At 37.6% G+C, this 19,740-nt stretch overlaps 1 protein-coding gene across 8 annotated transcripts in view; it reads right to left on the bottom strand.

Annotated features, from left to right (window-relative positions):
- Fam13b (family with sequence similarity 13 member B) overlaps positions 1-19,740 on the bottom strand; it is a 97,635-nt gene that overhangs the window by 59,265 nt on the left and 18,630 nt on the right. For all 8 annotated transcript variants that reach the window (XM_010613750.3, XM_033767341.1, XM_033767335.1 and 5 more), the window contains exons 2-6: positions 7,527-7,693; positions 5,655-5,846; positions 5,008-5,220; positions 853-1,030; positions 415-556 (exon numbers count right to left, since the gene is read on the bottom strand). In XM_010613750.3, coding sequence (XP_010612052.1) covers positions 415-556; positions 853-1,030; positions 5,008-5,220; positions 5,655-5,811 — 690 coding nt within the window. In that variant the 5' untranslated portion in view covers positions 5,812-5,846; positions 7,527-7,693. The remainder of the gene's footprint in view (positions 1-414; positions 557-852; positions 1,031-5,007; positions 5,221-5,654; positions 5,847-7,526; positions 7,694-19,740) is intronic.

The raw sequence follows: 19,740 nt of genomic DNA, 5'->3' as shown, positions 1-19,740 counted from the left end.
TACACAGTGAGTTCCAGGTCAGTCTCAACTACAGGGAGACCCTGTCTCAAAAAAAAAACAAAAATAAATAAATTAATTAATAAATGCTTTTTTCTTATTATCCTAATTGAAAACAGAAGTTGTTTAGGGAGGAAAAGTCAAAGCCAGATGTTAAAACTCAAAAAAAAGCCATGTCACATGGATGAACATATTACACATTATATGTGTGTGTGTGTGTATGTATATATTAATCAAGAGAAATCACCTCCAGTTCAGTACTTAAATTCTGTACAAATCTGTATCCCATGAAAGCATTATTTTTTCTTTTAAGATGGGGTCTCAGCTGGAATTACAATCATGTGCTACCATGCCCAGCTAAGCATATTCTTAAAAACACAAATTCTCCCTCCAAACAAAATTTTTAAATGTTCTCACCTGTTCAGTAATTGAGCTCAAATCATTTGATGAAAAATCTTCCTCTTCGTTCTCAAAAAATTCATAATAATTTTCCAGAAGTCCTGCCATTATCCTGCTCACTATTTCTTGTTCTTTCATATCTTCCACATCTGTGTAAATGCTAAGAATAAAAGTTCTCATTGAGAGTTCTTAATTCCAGGTAAAGTGAGAAGAGAACTAATGAGTGAGTCACATTATAAACCCGAGCAATTTATGTCATCATTCCATGCCTCGGTTTTCCCATTGGTAAAACCAACCTAATTTGTACCTTGTTCACAGAACTGCTGCAAGGATTAATCAGATCTACTATAAAAAGTAGTTCATCCAATATCCAATAATCCATGGAAGACAAGATAATGACTCTATTCCACAAATAAAATTTTTAAAAATTAAACAAGTATTTGTCAAACAACTTACTGGAAGACATCTGGACCAAAGACAGCAGCCAAAGAATTAGCCGACCAAATTTCGTCATGATGTGATGCTACATTGGCTAAAAATCTACACAGAAACTTTAACAAGCTGTAATTAACAGGTGGAAGCTGTTGCAAGAGGAACCTCAACTTTCTTCCAAATTCATCTTCATTATTATAATCTATAAAACATAATGACAGGTTTCTTAAGGAAGTAAAAAGTAAAGCTCAGATATTTTGCCAGGTTCACATAACTCCACCCACATTATCTTTTTAACAATTCAACCCTATTCACTTCCTCTACTACAGGTCAAATGCCTTACGGCTTTGCATTTCACTTATTAAGTGGAGGAGGAGTTAGGAGGAGATGAAGCAAAGAAACTCAACTTCTCAACTGCCTGAAGATGTTTTCCTCATCTGTTACTCCCTGGCTCCAATTTTCTTTTCTTTTTTTGGGGGGGGGGTTGAGACAGGGTCTCACTATGTAATTGAGGCTGACCTAGAACTCACTACATAGCCCAGGCTGGTCTGAACTCACAGCGATCCTCCTGCCTCAGCCTCCCAGTGCTGGTATTACAGGCATGCACCACCACGCCTGGCCTTTTTTTATTTATTTATTTATTGGGGGGCGTTGAGACAGGGTCTCACTACGTAGTTGAGACTGACCTGGAACTCACCATGTAGCCCAGGCTGGTCTCGAACTCATAGCGATCCTCCTGCCTCAGCCTCCCGAGTGCTGGGATTACAGGTGTGAGCCACCATGCCCGGCCTTCTTTTCTAATTCTCATCGTATGGTCTCTTACATGACCGTACCTGTGTTTCCAAACTAGTGCCAATTTTAAGAACTCAAAATACACTGCACAAGTCAACCAACAAGAGTACTATGAGCAAAGTACAGACAACTAGAAAAGCCAACAGTATCAACGATACTATTCCATTTGGATGAATGGGAAAACAAGGAATGAACAGTGACAAAGGTTTTTTTCCCCCTTACATTCTGTAAAGAACAATTAACTTCAGCAATATCAGTAAAACTAAATAAGTTGCTCTTGTTTTTTATCTGATTTTCTCCACTAAAACTGACCCTTTTGTTTGCTTCCCTATAATTTTGTAGTACTGGGGGACTCAAGTCCAAGGCTTTCACATGAGCTACACTCCCATCCCCCCTTTTTATTTTATTTATTTATTTTGGGGGGGCACAAAGTATCAAACTCAGGACCTTCCACTTGCAAGGCAGGTGGCAGCACCACTGAGCTAAATTCCTGGCCCCCACCCCTTTTTTATTTTGAGGCAGGGTCTTGCTAAGTAATTGTTTAAGGTGGCCAGGCTGGTTTCTTTTTTTTTTTTTTTGAACAAGTACATTTTAACACTAAAGTTAGGCCTTGTAGTTATCATATCAAAGTTTTCATCAACACAAGCAGGCCTATATTAACTCCAGTGACAGATGAGGGGCCCACTTAGAGGAGTAATTTCTTAAGAGATACTCTCAAAATGAAGTAATATTCTGCTTCAGTAGCAAATATCAATCCAATTGTATTTCATTTTGTATCTTTCTGCTGGTTCTTAATATTAATTTATGGAAAAACTAGGTCATAAGTATGATCACGATATCAGACATCTTTGCAAAATAACACAAGTCTAGAAAGTTTATCAGAAAAGTGTATAGTCACATGAGTTTTATATAAAATTTAAAAGGTAACAAATAACAACTCTTCTACACCTTGTAGTATTACCAATTGTCCATTCAAATGCACCAGTACTTTGAGCTTATAATTTTGTGGAACAATCCCTGGGTTAGTGTTTTTAAAACCACCTTGCCTATAATTGGTGGAAAATTAATTTTAACAACCTAAGCATTTAAAAGAAAACAATTATTTAGGAAAATCATGTATAAACTAGGCATAGTGGCACACATCTATAATCCCAGCTACTTGGGACACTGAGGAATGAGGCTTGCAAATTTGAGGCTAGTACAACTTGGCAAGAACCTGTTTCTAAAGTAAAAAGAAAAATAAAGGTACTCAATTTCTCAACTGCCTCAAGATGTTTTGCTTATCTTGGCTTAGTGGTAGAGTACTTCCCTAGCATTTGCAGGGCCATGGATTTAATTCCCAGTACCATTCCCACCCCCCAAGAAAGAAAATCATATTATCAACTAAAAAATTGAAAGCCAAGTATGGTGGCTCATGTTTACAATCTCAACACCTGGGAGTTCAAGGATAGCCTGGACTATATAAGTAAGATCCTAAGGGCCGGGCCAGGCTTGGTGGCGCACGCCTGTAATCCTAGCACTCAGGAGGCTAAGGCAGGAAGATCGCTGTGAGTTCAAGGCCAGCCTGGGCTACATAGTGAGTTCCAGGTCAGTCTTAACTGCACAGTAAGACCCTGTCTCAAAAAAAAAAAAAAAAAAAAAAAAAGATCCTAAGGGCTGGGCAGAGTGTGGTGGCGCAAGCCTGGCCTGTAATGCCAGCACTAGGGAGGCTGGGGCAGTGTGAGCTCAGACCAGCCTGGGCTACATAGTGAGTTCCAGGTCAGTCTCAACTACACAGTGAGACCCTGTCTCAAAAACAAAAACAAACAAACAAAAAAAAGATCCTAAGGGATTTAGCTCAGTAGTGCTGTTGCCTGCTGCCTGCCACCTAACTCACAAGCACAAGGTCCCCACGTTCGATCTCCAGTACCAAAAAAAAAAATCCTGTCTTAACACACAAAAACAAAACCACAGCAAGTAAATATTATCAATATGACTACAACACTAACACATTCCAGTTCCGTAGCACTTATCATATACTAATCATATACTAATATATTTATTTTATAATTCATTATCTATTTCTATTTCATCTTCCCTTTAAAATTTTAGCTCCATGAGGGCATAGATTTATATCTAGTGGTTTTTTTGGTTTGTTTGTTTTTTGACACCCGGGATCGAACTTGGGTCCTTGCACTCGCAAGGTAGGCAGTGGAACCTCTGAGCTAAATCCCCAACCCTATATCTAGTTTTTTCCAGTGCTGAAATCCCAGCACCAAGAACAGTACTCAGCGTATAGCAAGTATTCAATAAACTGCTGAGTTAGGTAGATGAATACACAATAACATAGTATTTACCTACAAAAAAGTGCAGAGAGAAATCTTTTTCCAGAAACCTAGACACCCTCCCAAAAGAAGGAACAAAATAAAATAAATGATACTCTCCTTTTGCCCTTCCTCCTTTGCCTCCTGTATCTTTGGCTTAAGAAGCCAATCATAGCTGGGGATTTAGCTCAGTGGTTCCACCACCTGCCTCACAAGCACAAGGGCCCAAGTTCGATCCCCAGTACCAAAAGAAAAAGACCAATCATAAAATCTAACTAATACTACAGGGATTTAAGAAACTGCCATTTCCTTGACTAGACTACAGGGGTCCAAAAAGCAAACGAGAAAATAAAAAATTCATCTCTGAAATATTATACTCATTAAACCTGTGTCAAATTTCTAGATTATAAGTCTGAAAAACATTTTTAAATTCAGCCTTCAAAGCTGGTTTCTCCCTTCTCACCTGCTGCCTCTGCCCGCCTCCAGGAGGCAGAAAGCAGCAGCAGAGGACTCAGCAGGAGATTTGGAAGAGCAGGCCTGAGTCACAGGGATGGGATCCAACCCTGCCGTTTAGGAATAAAAAGAAGAAAACACCTGCGCCAGATATTATGGGAGTGGGAAGAAGCAGACAGGGAAGAAACTTATTTCCTGGGTAGTTACTGTGTACCAGGTCCTTTTCACATATTACTTCGACAACTCTACAGGGTATTTATTTTCTTTTCGGACTCTTCCTTCCAGATGAAAAACAAAGAATCTAAGAAGTAATTTTCTAAGATCAAACATTAGGATTATTTTCTTAAATAATCAGCAGTTATAGTAGTCCCTCTTTATCAGCTGGAAATACACCTCAAGACCCACAGTGGATACCTAAAATTATAAATAGTACCAAATCATAGAATATATATATATATTTTTTCCCCTACATATACATGCCTATAATACAGTTTAATTTATAAGTTAGGCACAGTAAAAACTCACAATAACAAAACAAATATAACTGTATTCTATTAAATTCTTTAAAAGATTTCTAAAAGGTAGACTCTAAATTAATAATAAATGACTGATCAGAATCAAAACCAGTTACCTTGAGAAAGGTGCATCAAGTGAATATGCAAACTGGCAGGAATAACAGGTTCAGGAAGTTCTTGAAGGAAAAACCTAAGGAGACTAATAGCTGAAGGAACATCTGCTTCCTTAACCAAATCCACCTCTTCTCCGCTGTCGTATCTCTGCCGAAGCCACTCCACTGTCTCAGCATTTCCATTGACTTGAAAAAGTCCTTGTTGCTCCAGACCGCCTATGTTAGTTCAAGATAAAAATTAAATAACCTGCAACTTCCACCAACTTGCCCATATATTTTCATCTTCAGCCAACTTAAAATACTCATACTTCTGAAAAGCCTTTCTTGCTTGGCTCTCCAGACTTGGTCAAAAATGAGACATCTTGAAACATTTCTATCTCTTAAGGATATTCTATTTTATCCCACCCCTTATATCCATTAAAAATAGTCCTATCACCCCCCACTACAAAAATATTCTAGGCTGGGCAACTGTCATTTCCAGATATACCAATTGAAATTAAAAACACACTGAAACCTTAAAAAGAATTTTTATGGTTTGCCTATACTTTGCATTTTCCATACTTAAAAAAAATTTAAAAATCCAAAGTCAAAAAGGGATAAGTTGTGTTTATTAAAACAAAAACTAGCCCTCAAAGTAAAGAAATGTATACCATGTTCCTCAATATAGTCCACAACGTGGCGGACTATGAATGGAACCTCATTGTCTGGATGTCCTCCCTGCTGCAGCTCATCAAGTGGAATTCCAAATATTTTGTTAGCAAGAACGGAGTTGCAGTTACTCAAGGAAGGGGAGGAGCTCTTCCTCATATCTTTTTTGCAGCCAGAAATCAAAGCTGTCTTTTCTGCCAAATGAAAGACAAAAAAAAAAAAGAGACTATAATGATTAGCAGGTGGCAATATGACTAAATACATTAAAGAAAAATGCTTTACTCCTGAATGTGTTTTCAGCTATTTAAGTATGTTCCAGTTAACAGGCCCATGGCATATTCTACAAATAAAGCCCAATATAATTATCTAAGCATTTTCTCTACTATGAAGTTAGTTCCGAAGGCTCTCTTTAGTGTTTGCATATTTAGCAATAGAAAAATTGACTGTTCAGAATTTAGCAAAGGACATTAATATCCCAAAGATAAGGTTCTAAGATCTTTCCTCCAAGAAGATATTTACTAACCAAGCTTATTAATGACCCAGGTAAAAAGCCAAATCTAATCCATCTCATCTCAACTCTGCTATATGAAGCTCACCTAACCCTTCCATTAATGAATATCCAAAGAGGAGAGAATCACTAATGAGCAAATAAGAACAAAATCAATCAGTTCTTATTCCTATAAGATAGAGCAGCTGTTAAAAAAATTTTTTTTTCATTTCTGGATCTCAACTTTTAATGAGGAAAGTCCTTTTATTAATATTATCATTTCATAATTACTCAAAAAAAATTTTAATCAGGTGCAATGGCACAATCCTATAAGCCTAGCTACTGGGGAGGCTGAGATAAGAGAATCACAAGTTCAATGCCAGGCTGAGCAGTTACAAGAGACCATGTCTCAAAATAAAAAAGGCTGGGGGGCCAGGGATTTAGCTCAGTGGTTCTGGCACCTGCTTCACAAGCACAATGATCCACGTCTGATCCCCGGTACCAAAAAAAAGGCTGGGGATTCAGTTCAATGGTAGAGTGCTTGCCTAGTATGTGCAAGACCTTGGATTCAATCCCCAGTACAAAAGAGAAAAGAGCAGCAAAGAGCAGCACAGCACAAAGAAAGATGAGATTGCCAGAGTTAGACTATTGTTTAAAAAGTTATTTGTCTTGGGCCGGGGATTTAGCTCAGCGGCTCAGTGGCCTGCCTTGCAAGCGCAAGGATCTGAGTTCAATCCCCGATACCAAAAAAAGAAAGTTATTTGTCTTAACTCTGTGAGATTAGAAGTAGGAAGAGGGCCAGGGATTTAACTCAGTGGCACCGCACCTGTCTCACAAGTCAAGGTCCTGAATAGAAAAAAAAAAAAAGCAATAGGAGGGAACTATGCCTCCAAAGACCGTCTCCAACATGTAATGCATGAGAAAACAAGGAATCTCAAGAAAAATTCATTTTCTAAAATAAATACTTATTTTAAAAATATTTATTTATGGGAAAAGAGGATTTTAAAAAACTGATAACATCAACTTCAGATCACCCAAGTAGGTCTAGACAAGATTCAAAAGTTTATAAAAATAAGTCCCATTGGATCAATTGTATACTCACTCCCTAGATAAAGAGGATCATAGCATGACTACAAAAAAACTCAGCCAATTTACAGGAATGGTAGAAATTAATTTAGGGACAAGAAAATAACATAAATGTACACTGTCTTAGAAAAGCAACTTCCATTCTTCAACACAACTGATACCAGCTAATAACTAACTACAAAACCTCGCAGTAACAATCAAATAGCAGTCAAATAGTAGTAGTTACAATCAAATGGGGGAAAACTCCAAAAATTTCTATGGATTTATAGTACACCAGAAAACTACCATTTTGAAGACTTACCTCTGAGTACTTAAACACCTAAGTTTAAAAAATGGCTTCTGCACCAGCTACCCTCACTGAGCAAGCATTCTTTTGTCATTTATGGTTGTTTGAGATTATGGCAGAAGATCAGCCTATAGTTCCTCATTGAAGAAACGCAGAACTCGATCAGTACTTCAGCAGTTAATCTACAAAGAAAAAACAATTATTTCAATTTCCTACATTTTTTAACCGTGCAAAGAAAGTAGAATAAAAAGTAAAATCCACCTATGAGGTTACCTATGTTGTTTTCTAAAATTATAACCCATGTTTACTTTTTATTAGTACAGGATGATTACATTTATTATGGGGAGCTGATATGTGTACATAATACATCTTAATTTTTTTCATCCCTTTCCCCTACGCTCTCTCCTACTTACCTCCATCTCTTGACCACTTGGTCGCTTTCTCTTTAGCAAAAGTTCTATCTCCCTGTTTTCTTTTCTTTCTTTCTTTCTTTTTTTTTTTTTTTTTTTTTTTTTTTTTTTTTTTTTTTTTTTTTGAGACAGGGTCTCATTATGTAGTTGAGACTGACCTGGAACTCATTATGTAGACCAGGCTGGTCTTGAACTCACAGCAATCCTCCTGCCTCAGCCTCCCCAAGTGCTGGGATTACAGGCGTGTGCCACCACGCCCAGTCATCCTGTTTTCTATTATCTATCTTTTATTTTGCTCTTTAACTTATTTATACCTTGAATTTCTCATATAAGAGAATTAATGCTATTATTTAAGCCTTACAACAGAACCCATGCTATATTTAAGCTTGTGTGCCTGATTAACTTCACTTAACATTATGGCCTCAAGGTACCTCCATTTTCCTATAAATGACTCCGGTTTATCCTTTATGGCACAGTATCTGTGTATGTATAAATGCCACATTTGCTTTATCTACCATATTCATCTGTTGATGGACATATAGGCCACTTCCAAGATATAGAATTTATGAATTATGCTGCTATCAACATGGGTGGATTTACATTTACCACTGTAAAATGATGTCTTTAATCCTTTCAGGAAGACATTGAGAAAGGGAATAGCTGGGTCAAGTATAATTTCAATTTTTCATTTTCTGAGGAATCTAAAAAGTTACCTAAGCCGGGTGTGGTGGCGCACACCTGTAATCCCAGCACTCTGGAGGCTAAGGCAGGAGGATTGCTGTGAGTTCGAGACCAGCCTGGGGTACATAGTGAGTTCCAGATCAGTCTCAACTACATAGTGAGACCCTATCTCAAAAAACAAAAAAACAGAAAAACAAACATACAAAAAAATAAAAAATAAAAAGTTATGTACTTAAAAAGGAATTTTTTTTTGCCTAAAAAATCTGTGACCTAGTTAAATACAAAATGTTGTGAAGGCTTTGGTAGCTAAACTAGATAACAATCTTCCTGCTGTAGATAAAGAATCTTTTACACCTTCACATTTTCCTCAATGTACACTGTTTGCACACAAACACTCTACTCTACCACATTCCTGTATCATCTCCTCATATGCTCAGAACTAAACTTCAAGGATTTGAGATCAAAGAAGCTACACAGTGGGGGCCATTTGAGCTTTCTGAGTTGCAGAACCTAAAGCTCACACAAGAAAACAGACAAAAGAACAGAACCTTCAAATACCAAGCCCACCACTTTGTAGATATGTGACCACACACAACTTTCATGCTTCTATGCCTAGATTTCCCTATATAAAATAAAAATACTTACACAACTGTTAAGTTTAACTGAAATATTATAGAATCAGTCTCTTATCCATTGCATGATGCAAAAAGACTAGTGAGTAAGCTGAGGAGGGAAAAACTTATTTGGCAATGTGTTTATTATTTGGCCTCATCAACCTCTGTTAAGGCTACTAAGAAATCTTTAATAAGCTTAGTGAACTGTACTGCAGTACTCTACCCAAGCTTCAGGTAAGCGGAAGAGGGTTATTATCAGTGTGGTTTTCAAAAAAGTCTTCTCAAGTAGCATTTACCTCCAAGAAGGAACATCAAAACCTGAGCAGAAGGAAAACCACAGTGCCACAACAAATCTTTTAGTAGATAATTATTTCCAAAACATCCTGAAATGCCTGTTTAAACATGTAGTTCAAGTACCAATCTATTCATCTAAAAAAACAACTTCAAAGTAAAGTTATAGCTGGATATGGTGGAGCACACGTGTAATCCTTACACTTTATGAGGTTTAGGCTAGAAGATCACAAATTCAAGCACAGCTTGGGCAACATAAGTGACTTAGCAAGTCCTTGTCTCAAAATAAAACAAAAAAATGGACTAGGGATATAGTTTAGTGCAAAGGCCCAATACTACTCAATCAATAAAAGCTACATTAAATATCCTTTACAGAATTTAATTCTAGGCACAAGATATTTTTAAGAACTTACTTTAAAAGTCCAGCTGACAAAGGTGTAGGGACAGTGAGAAGGATAGGGAAGGGGGAATAATGGAAAATGAAAAAAATATGAGAAAATGTAAAAATGGAATTAAAGTGTTTGAAGGGGGGGAGGGTGGGGACAAGGGGAAAAAATGAGAACCAAGACCTGGCATGTAAAGGTACAAGATCCCAGTAATGAATGTAACTGTACTGTCTACCTAGAATGTACCAATAAATTAAATTAAAAAAAAAAGTTCAGTTGAAACAAGATATAAAGGGAAATTTTCTTAACATGCAATGAATGAAAACTTGGAAGATTCTGTCAGCTGGAGTGTGCTCCAATGGTAGAGCACATACTCTATATCCAAGGCCCTAGGTTCAATCCCCAGTCAAAAATATATAAGTATCATCACTGAAATACTGTAGCTACTCCTGAGCCAGGCATGGTAGTGTATGCCTGTAATCCCAGCAAACAGGAGGCTGAGGCTAGAGGATTGCTGTGAGTTCAAGGCCAGCTTAGGCTACTTAGTGAGTTCAAGGCCAGCCTGAACTTCATAGTGAGACTGTCACAAAAAAATTAAATAGCTACTCTGTGCAGTGTGCCTTACTAATAAAAGCAGAAATGTGTTCTTTTATACTATTACTACTCTCAGTCTTTAACCAGACAATCTGAAATGCATATCTTTTCTATGGTGAGGCTGGGTTAGAATCTATTAACTCTCCGTAAAAATTAATTCTCATTACTAGGAAAACAAAGGCACAAATCTTTCGGATGTAGCTTCTCTCTTGAAATAAAGTGACGATGAAAAAAAAAAAGAACCAACGAAAAACCTAATAGGCAATGATGTCAAAAACAAAATTGAAGCAGCAAACATTGAGTAATTACAATGTTGTAGGAAGGTAATAATAATAACCTTTATTCTAATAAGATATTGCAGAGAGGTTCTCTGGTTTACTAACAGTCCACCCAACTAATAAAGGTTAGAGACAGAACCTGAACCCAGAGAATGTGATTTCCAAAGTCCTTGCTCCTTCGGACTAGGGGTGTAGCTCAATGGTAGGTATGCGATCAACATGCTCAAAGCCCTGGATTCAAACCCAGCATGTATGAGCTCACAGGTGCACATACACAGAGCTCTTGTTCATCATCGCTATACTACCTGCTCATATAAATTCTTACGCATTTATAGTACTACAAACTCTCATTCTCAAATTGGCCACAGACTCTTCTATATATTTTTAGATCTCCTTATTCCCAAGCTTGCTAACAGGTAAAGAGGACAGAGCTCTAAGTGTACCAGATACCTACTGACTTGGGACCTCTATCTAAAGCATACTGCTGTGACCACTCAGATTGAAAAATGACCCAAACAACATTCCTGCAAATTGTGAAGTAGTTTTTGACATTACAGAATTCAATTCTGTCTCCCTATCTGTTCCAAAGTTGCATATCAATAGTGGGTTGAAACCTCATGTTCACCCAAAACTTCAGAATGTAACCTTATCTGAAAAGATCTTCTGCCACCTGCCTTGCAAGCACAAGGTCCCAAGTTTGACCCCTGGTACCAAAAAAGAAGAAAATAAGATCTTTGCAGATATAATGACTTAAGGATCTCAAAATAAAATCATCGTAGATTTACAAAAGATCCCAAATCAACTGACTAGCATCCTTTTAAAAGGACAGGATATCCTGAGACACATAAAGAGGAAAAAGGCTTTGTGAAGACAAAGGCAGACACTGAGTTTCTTGCCTTATGGTATATTACTGTAAGGCAAGAAGCACCAGGAGCCATTATTAGAAGCTTGAAGAGGCAAGGAAGAATACGCCCCTAGATCTCGAAAGGGGTGGGGGGATGATCTTACGGAAAGCTCCATTTTAGACTTGTAGCCTCCTCAACTGTGAGGACAAACTAAAATGAGAGGTTCCATTTGACCCAGCTATTCCTCTTCTTCGTAGTTTCCCGAAAGAATTAAAGCATCATACCACAATGAATATATGCACACCCATGCTTATAGCAGCACAGTTTGTAATAACTAAATCTTGGAAAGAGCCCAAATGCCTGTCAATGAATGAGTAGATAAAGATGATGGATTTTTTAATACAATGGAGTACTACTCTACAATAAAGAAGGACGAGCTTCAGACATTTATAGCCAAATGGATGCACCTTGAGACCACACTCAAGTGAAATAAATTGGACACATGTTTAAATACCATTTCCTCTGGTATGAGAACCCAAAAGTGGAAATAAGGACTGAAATGTATAATCAATACTGGGTTCCAATGATGAACGCCATTATATTGTATACCTTAAATGTACCAATACAATTAATTTTTTAAAAATAAAATTAAAAGGAAAACAATAACAGATATTGGGAAATGGGAAGAAAATGTTCAAATGGTAAGGGGAACACAGAAGGAGGGAAGAAGGAAGGAAAGAAGTGACAAGAAAAAATGTGAAAATGGAAACAAAGCTTTTATATATAGGGAAGAGATAGGCCATAGGGGGATGAATAAAATAAATTTATTTTTTAAAATTTTCCTATTATTTTAGAGTCATCTAGTTTTCTATAACTTGTTGTGGAAGCCCTAGAAAACAAATCCAACAAATCCAACATCTAAACTACATTAGTGAACTGAAGAAGCACTTGGTAGAACATTTGGTTAGCATGGGCAAGGCCTGAGTTCATCCACAGCATCCCTGGCACCCCCCAAAAAAACAATAGTAGCAAGCATTAGAGAAAAATTGTCCCAAAAAGATCTGATAAAATGTCCTGAAAATAAAAAGCAATTAAAGACTTGACAACAAGAATACAACATACAGACTTTCAAAATAACCAGATTTCAGAGACACGCCTGCTCCCAACCCAGCCACCATCACTCAAGCGCGGGGAGGTAGCCTGGGCCCCGATCCACCACCGGAAGGAGAGCCACGCCTGCTCCCGACCCAGTCACCATCGCTCAAGCGCTGGGAGGTAGGCTGGGCCCAGATCCACCACAGGAAGGAGAGACAAGCCTGCTCCCGATCCAGCCGCCATCGCTCAAGCACCGGGAAGGTAGCCGAGCGGGCGCCCCTGAACCCCCGTAAGCACCCCCACTGCACTCTCAGACCTCCTGACTGTGCCAGTCTTTGGACCCACTCTGCAGAGGCAGAGGTGGTCATCAAGGGTATTTTTCTGAGTTCCCAACTTTGAACATCTTTAAAGAAAGGGCGAGGGAAACCCGTAATGGAACGGTGTGGAGTTCAACCGTTCAGAAGGTTGGGGAACTCAGTCTGGGCCTTGCAGCCCAAGGTCAATCAGGATCATGGGGTTCAGCCATCAGCTAACTGAGACCAGGAGACTTGCATCCTCGCTCTGTCTGAGCCATTAAATGGTAAATACACTATATTGAAATTTTGTTCACTGCAGACATGTTCTGCACTGCTTCTTGATTTCAATTTAATTCAAATGATTTAAGGGTGATAGACAAGTGACTACCACAGGTAGTCAGTGTCCAAGTTGTGCTTGATCTTAATATGTTGCTGATTGTATCAGTTGGGGTAAAGCATTGCGGATGATTTAATGAGCTGTTTCTCTGATGTTATGAAGATGAGAATATCTGTGGGTCGTTAGAGACACAGAAGCTAGGGCACAAATATATCAGGAAGATTTGGGTGATAACCATTAAACCAAGGACAACAAAAATAAAAATGAGAAAACACTTAAGCAAGACACAAGGACAGACTTCCAGTTCACCAATGGCAAATAGTAGGGCAAATGAGGATGAAAAGGCTGATAGTGAACCACCAGGACACCCTGAACTCAAAGCACAGGAAGTAACAAAACAGATCAATCAGGCTCTAGAAAAATTCAAAACAGAAATAATTTCCCAGATAACGATAGAGATAGTGAGCAAAATGGAAGTCACAATTTGAGACTCTAGAGCAGAAATGACAAAAAAATAGATGAGCTCAGGACCATGATAGAAGCCATTAAGGCCCAGCATAAGAAAGAAATGGAAAAAATAAATGCCCAACATAGGAAAGAAATGGAATCCATAAAACAGATTCAAACAGATATCCAGGAGATTAAACACTCTATTGAAAGTGTACGCAACAGAGTAAAAGAATGTGAAGATAGACTCTCAGATACAGAAGATAAGATTGCAGTCAGTGACCCTGAAAAGAGAGGTCTCTTAAAAACAGTAAGGGATCATGAGAAATCAATCCAACAACTCCTAGATGATGCAAAGAAGAATAACCTAAGACTGATAAGAATGCATGAAGTAGCAGGAGAAAATACAAATGACTTTAAAAGCTGTTCACAGAATTAATGACAGAAAACTTCCCAAACAGAGGGGAAGAATTTGACATTCAGATAACTGAGGCATATAGGACCCCAACTAGCTACAATCAAAAAAAATCTACACCTAGACATATAATAATTAAGATCCCAGAAATCCAACAAAAGAACAAAATACTACAAGCAGTAAGAGAAAAGAAACAAATCACATATAAAGGAAAGCCCATCAGAATCAAAGCAGACTTTTCAACACAAACCCTTGGGGCAAGGAGAGCCTGGAATGAGATATTTCAAGTACTAAAAGAGAACAACTAGACTGATGTATCCAGCAAAACTCTCTTTCAAAATGGATGGGGAAATAAGATACTTCCATGACAAAGAACACCTGAAAAACTACATGAATACCAAACCAGCACTACAAGGAATTCTGAACAAGATCCTAGAAAAAGACAGTGAAGGCAACAACACCATGAGGCCCAACAGAGCAAATCAAATAGGCAAGGCAAGAAATTAAAAGAAGGTGAAAAAGTAAAAAGAGTCAACAAAAGGCCAATAACATGTCAATAAGTCAGTACATATCACTTATAATCAGCAATGTCAATGGCCTCAACTCACCAATCAAGAGAAACAGACTGGCAAAATGGAATAAGAAGCAAAATCCAATAATATGTTGTATACAAGAAACACACCTAGTGCAAAAAGAAGCCCATAGACAGAAAGTGAAAAGATAGAAAACAATTCTCCATGTGACAGGAGCCCAACCTGCAGAACCTGGAAAAGCTGTTGCTGCTATCGATGCATAACACACTGCTATTATTAGTCTTTTTATATAAATATAAATAAAAATAAAAATATAAATATATATATACACATATATAAATTGAATTTTGAGAAATTTTAACGGTGCTGCCAATTTTGGAAAAAGTCATCCCAATTTACTGTGTTGAGTTGACATTGTACAGAAATGGACAGCCATATTGGTCTAGAAATGTTAATTTTTTTTTCCCATGTATACAGGGCTAACACATTGTACTAAATATGTAAGGTCATATCTACGTGGGTTTGATTACAGAAACTAATAAAGTATTCTCTAAATAATAAAAAAAAAGAATACGATAAGACTATAAGAGCAAGAAGCAATTTAAATATGTTCAGGGACCATTTTCATCTCCAGAATTAAGGATTATTTTAATGTTACATCATTGCCTTTTCTCTTTTACTTTCCTTTTTAGTGTAATTTTAGGATTCCCTATTTTTAATGTTCATACAGAGATTTCTTTAACTGAAATACCAAATAGTTTCTTTGGTGTGAAAAACTATAATAGTACACAGGATCCTAATGAGATAATTAATAAGGTGAAATAGGAAGTAAAGGGCTAAAGGTGTAGGGAAAGTGGGAAGGGTGGGGGAAAGGTAATAAGGGAGAGGGGAAAAAAATATGAGAAACTGAAAAAATGGAAATAAAGTGTTTGTAAATGGGGAGGGGAGGAGGGGGTGAAAGGAGGACAGGGACAAGGGGAAATAATGAGAATCAAGACCTATTATGTAAAGGTACAGAATCCCAATGATGAATGTAACTGTATTGTATACCTAGATTGTACCAATAAACTCAATAAAAAGAAAAAAAAAAAAAAGATTTTCCAAAGCATTATTATAAATCAAAAACAGCAAAATTGGGCTGGGTGTGGTGGCACACGCCTATAATCTAAGCACTCTGAGGCTGAGGCAGGAAGATTACTATGAGTTCAAGGCCAGCTTGAACCATACACACACACACACACCATTATATGGTGAGACCCTGTCTCAAAAAGAAGGAAAAAAAATATTTTAAATACAAATGACAGTGTATTTAGCATTGTGGTATTACAAGGAATAGAAAATCAAGTTAACTTTTACAATGGATACTTCAGCATGAGACATATAGTGATGAAAAGAATAGAAACAAATACTAGTTAACAATAAAGCTTTCTTGGGAGCACAGCACCTTCAATAAAAATCAGTAGTAGGGCCGGGATTTAGCTCAGTGGTTCCACCGCCTGCCTCACAAGTGCAAGGTCCTGAGTTTGATCCCCGGTACCACAAAAAAAAAAAAAAAAAAAAAAAAAAAAAAGAGTAGATCCAGGCATGGCGGCGCACGCCTGTAATCCCAGCACTTGGAAGAGTTCTAGGCCAGCCTGGACTACAGAGCGAGTTCAGGACCAGCCTGAACTACAAAGGGAGAGGCTACCACAAAAAACCAAAAGGAAAAGGTGGGGAGGATAAAACACCATCCTCAATGCTATAGATAATAACAGCAGAAAGCATTAACTGAACTCTTGCAACATTCCAGGAGCTGCTGTTTTTTCCTGTTTTACTTTGAGGTACTAGGGATAGAACCTAGTCTCAGGCATACTAGGCAAGCACTCAACCACTGAGCTATAGACCCTCCAGGCTTGCCAATAACTATTTCAAGGTATTTAAATGTTAACAATTCATTTACTCCTTCAACAACCCTATGAAACTAGGTAAGTTCCATTACATCCATTTCTCTGAAAACTAAAATGTTTACAGAACTTATTGAGGTAATAGAACTGTTGTACATTGTGATTGTGCTACCTAGGCCCTGAATACACTTGTCAAAACTTACTAAATTTGCTGGTGTGGTGGCACAGGCCTGTAATCCCAACACTTGGGAGGCTGAGGCAGGCAGACTGCAACAAGTGCAAGGCCATCCCGGGCTACACAGAGAGACTGTCTCAAAAAACAAAAACTTACTGAACTCAACCTTTTAAAATTGGTGAATGCTGTCATATATAAATTATACTTCAATAAAGCTGAAAATTCAAAAAGAAGCATCACATGAATAAGGGCAGAGCATCCACTTTACCTTTTTTTTTTGGCGACAAGGTCTTGCTATATAGTTCAGGCCAGCTACTCACTAGCCCAGGCTGGCATTGAATTAACAGTGATCCTTCTGAGCCTCCCAAATGCTGGGATTATAAGCATGTGCCTCCATGCAAATTTTCTGCAACAACATAAGACTTTTTGTTTTGTTTGTTTTGCAGATTAGGTCTGGCCTTGAACTCACTATGTAGTCCAGGCTGGCCTCAAACTTGTACCAATCCTTCTGCCTCAGACACCTGAGTGCTGTGTGGGATTATAGGCATGCACCAGCGCACATAGCTAGTAGCACATGACATTTTAGAAATACACTTTTCTATCACAAAAGATTTTTTGCGCCAGGAGTGATGGCGCACACCTCTAATCCCAGCACTCAAGAGGCTGAGGCAGGAGGATCACTGTGAGTTCAAGACCAGCCTGGGTTACATAGTGAATTCCAGGTCACTCTCAACTACATAGTGAGACCCTGTCTCAAAAAACAACAACAAAAAAATAGATTTTTTGCTACTGTATTTCAAGAACCTATTCTGAAGGGCTCTACTATGCTAATCAGCATATCCAAAAATTACTAAATTTTCTATACAGCATAACTAAGTAACACAGAATTAGAAGTACACTAAGAGCCAGCCAGGCACAGTGGCACATGCCTGTAATCCCAGCACTCTGGGAGGCTGAGGCAGGAGGAGGATCACGAGTTCAAGGACTGCCTGAGCTACGTGCTAGTTTAAGGCCAGACTGGAATACAGCTAGATGGAGAGGGGGCAGTAAAAACATTAAGTATAAAGTCTTCTCAAAGCAGCTTTAACAAAATATTATGATAGTAAGATTAAATCTGAAGTATAACCTTATTTTACAAGTAAAGCAACTTGTAGTAGTAAGAGCAGCATCTGCCAAGATAAATTGTCACTGTCATATAAGTTCTACCTTCAAATGAAACAGAAACAAAACACTTCAACCCAAGATGTTTTGACAAAATAAAATACAAGTCACATAGAGAAGTTCTAGCTCATTAATTGTTAAAGCCAATAAATAATTTCCTGTATCACTGGTACACAAAGGGGAAAAGCCAGCAGGGAGCTAGATCTCAAAATTATAAACCCTACAGAGATTTATGTTTGTACACTAAACTTGTAGTTAAGTTTATAGATTATATCTGATTACATCACTGAAAGAAAGCTAAAGGGAAATACATTTATCCATACTCTATAAATTCAGCTTTCATTAGCCCAGGCTCTTAAAAAGAAAAAATCACTACAACAAAGTGAAAAAGCACTGTGTTCATTCTAACTAAAAAATGAAGGTACTACAAAAGTTGCCAATATGCTGAATTCCTTTCTGGCCTGAGAAACTGAGAACAACATAAGTTGTCTTAAGATATTTAATTAAAAGGCTGAACAAACAGACCATCAAATGTACATAGATGTTACTCTGATTAGAAAAACATGAAGTCATTTAAATATATTATTAAATTCATTCTGATATGTTAAGTAATTTATGAGATATCAACCACAGTATAACTATCACAGAATTCAGGTCTAGAAAATTTTTTAATTAAAGCAGCGCTACTGCTCAAAAGGTTAAGGATTTATTTCTCTGCCCCATTTCTTGCAACGATGATGAAATGCCAGTGTCCTTACCCTAAGGATTTGTTCATCTGTATGTACTTACTACTTATGGGAAAAAATCTCCAGGGTAATCCCACCAAACAATAATGAACAATGGAATCAAGCATATTTTGTAGGACTACAGTTGCCAAGCAATCACGAAATATAAAGCATTTCATATAGAGACAGCTCATTATTCCTCTCTCAAAGTATTAAAAACAAATATCAGTTACCTCTGGAGATAACCTATCAGTAAACTACCAGACTAGTTTTTTAATTTTTCTTTTTGTTGTTTTTTTTTTTTTTTTGAGACGGTCTCACTATGTAGTTAAGACTGACCTGGAACTCACAGTGATCCTCCTGTCTCAGCCTCCTGAGTGCTGGGATTACAGGTGTGTGCCGCCAAACCTGGCTGTGCCAGACTAGTTTTTGAAATATTCTCAAGTGTTTCATGGCCAGTTATTTTATGACCTTCAACCACACTATCAAGATATTTAAATCAGAAGTAACAAAGTCACTTATCTCTGGAGATAAACTCCCCAGAGCATAAATCCTCTCATTTATCTTCACTGATCTCCTCGCCACTAAAATCTAATCCACATTCTCCTGCACGAGTTTTCAATTGCCTCCATCTCTAGACTCCAAATTTTTTTTTTCCTCCCCCAGTACTGGAGAATAAACCCAGGACTATACCCACAGCCCTTTTATTTTTGAGACAGGGTCTCACTAAATCACTAAATTCTCCAGGCTGTATTCAAACTTGTGATCTTCCCGACTCAGCCTCCCAGAGTACAGAGATTTACAAGCATGTGCCACATCCAAATGTTCTGATCAGGAAAAAAAAAATTGTCCCCATATATGTACGTGTATTTCTAAAGTAGAGTAACGAACAATAATATACTATTCTATTACATAGCTAAGTACATAAAAGTAAATTTTAAAAAGTTTAAAAGTAAACAGTAAAATCATTTGGTGATGGTGACAGTGCGGAGGTTGGTAATTAAGGATTGAACCCAGCCAACACTAAGCTACATCTTCAGTCTTTTTTTTTTTTTTTTTTTTT

This window comes from Fukomys damarensis, unplaced genomic scaffold, assembly GCF_012274545.1.
Source record: "Fukomys damarensis isolate Sample0158 unplaced genomic scaffold, DMR_v1.0_HiC HiC_scaffold_3, whole genome shotgun sequence".
NCBI classification, from domain to species: Eukaryota; Metazoa; Chordata; class Mammalia; order Rodentia; family Bathyergidae; genus Fukomys; species Fukomys damarensis.
Note: the sequence above shows the minus strand (reverse complement) of the source record. Positions and strands in the feature narration are given on the sequence as shown.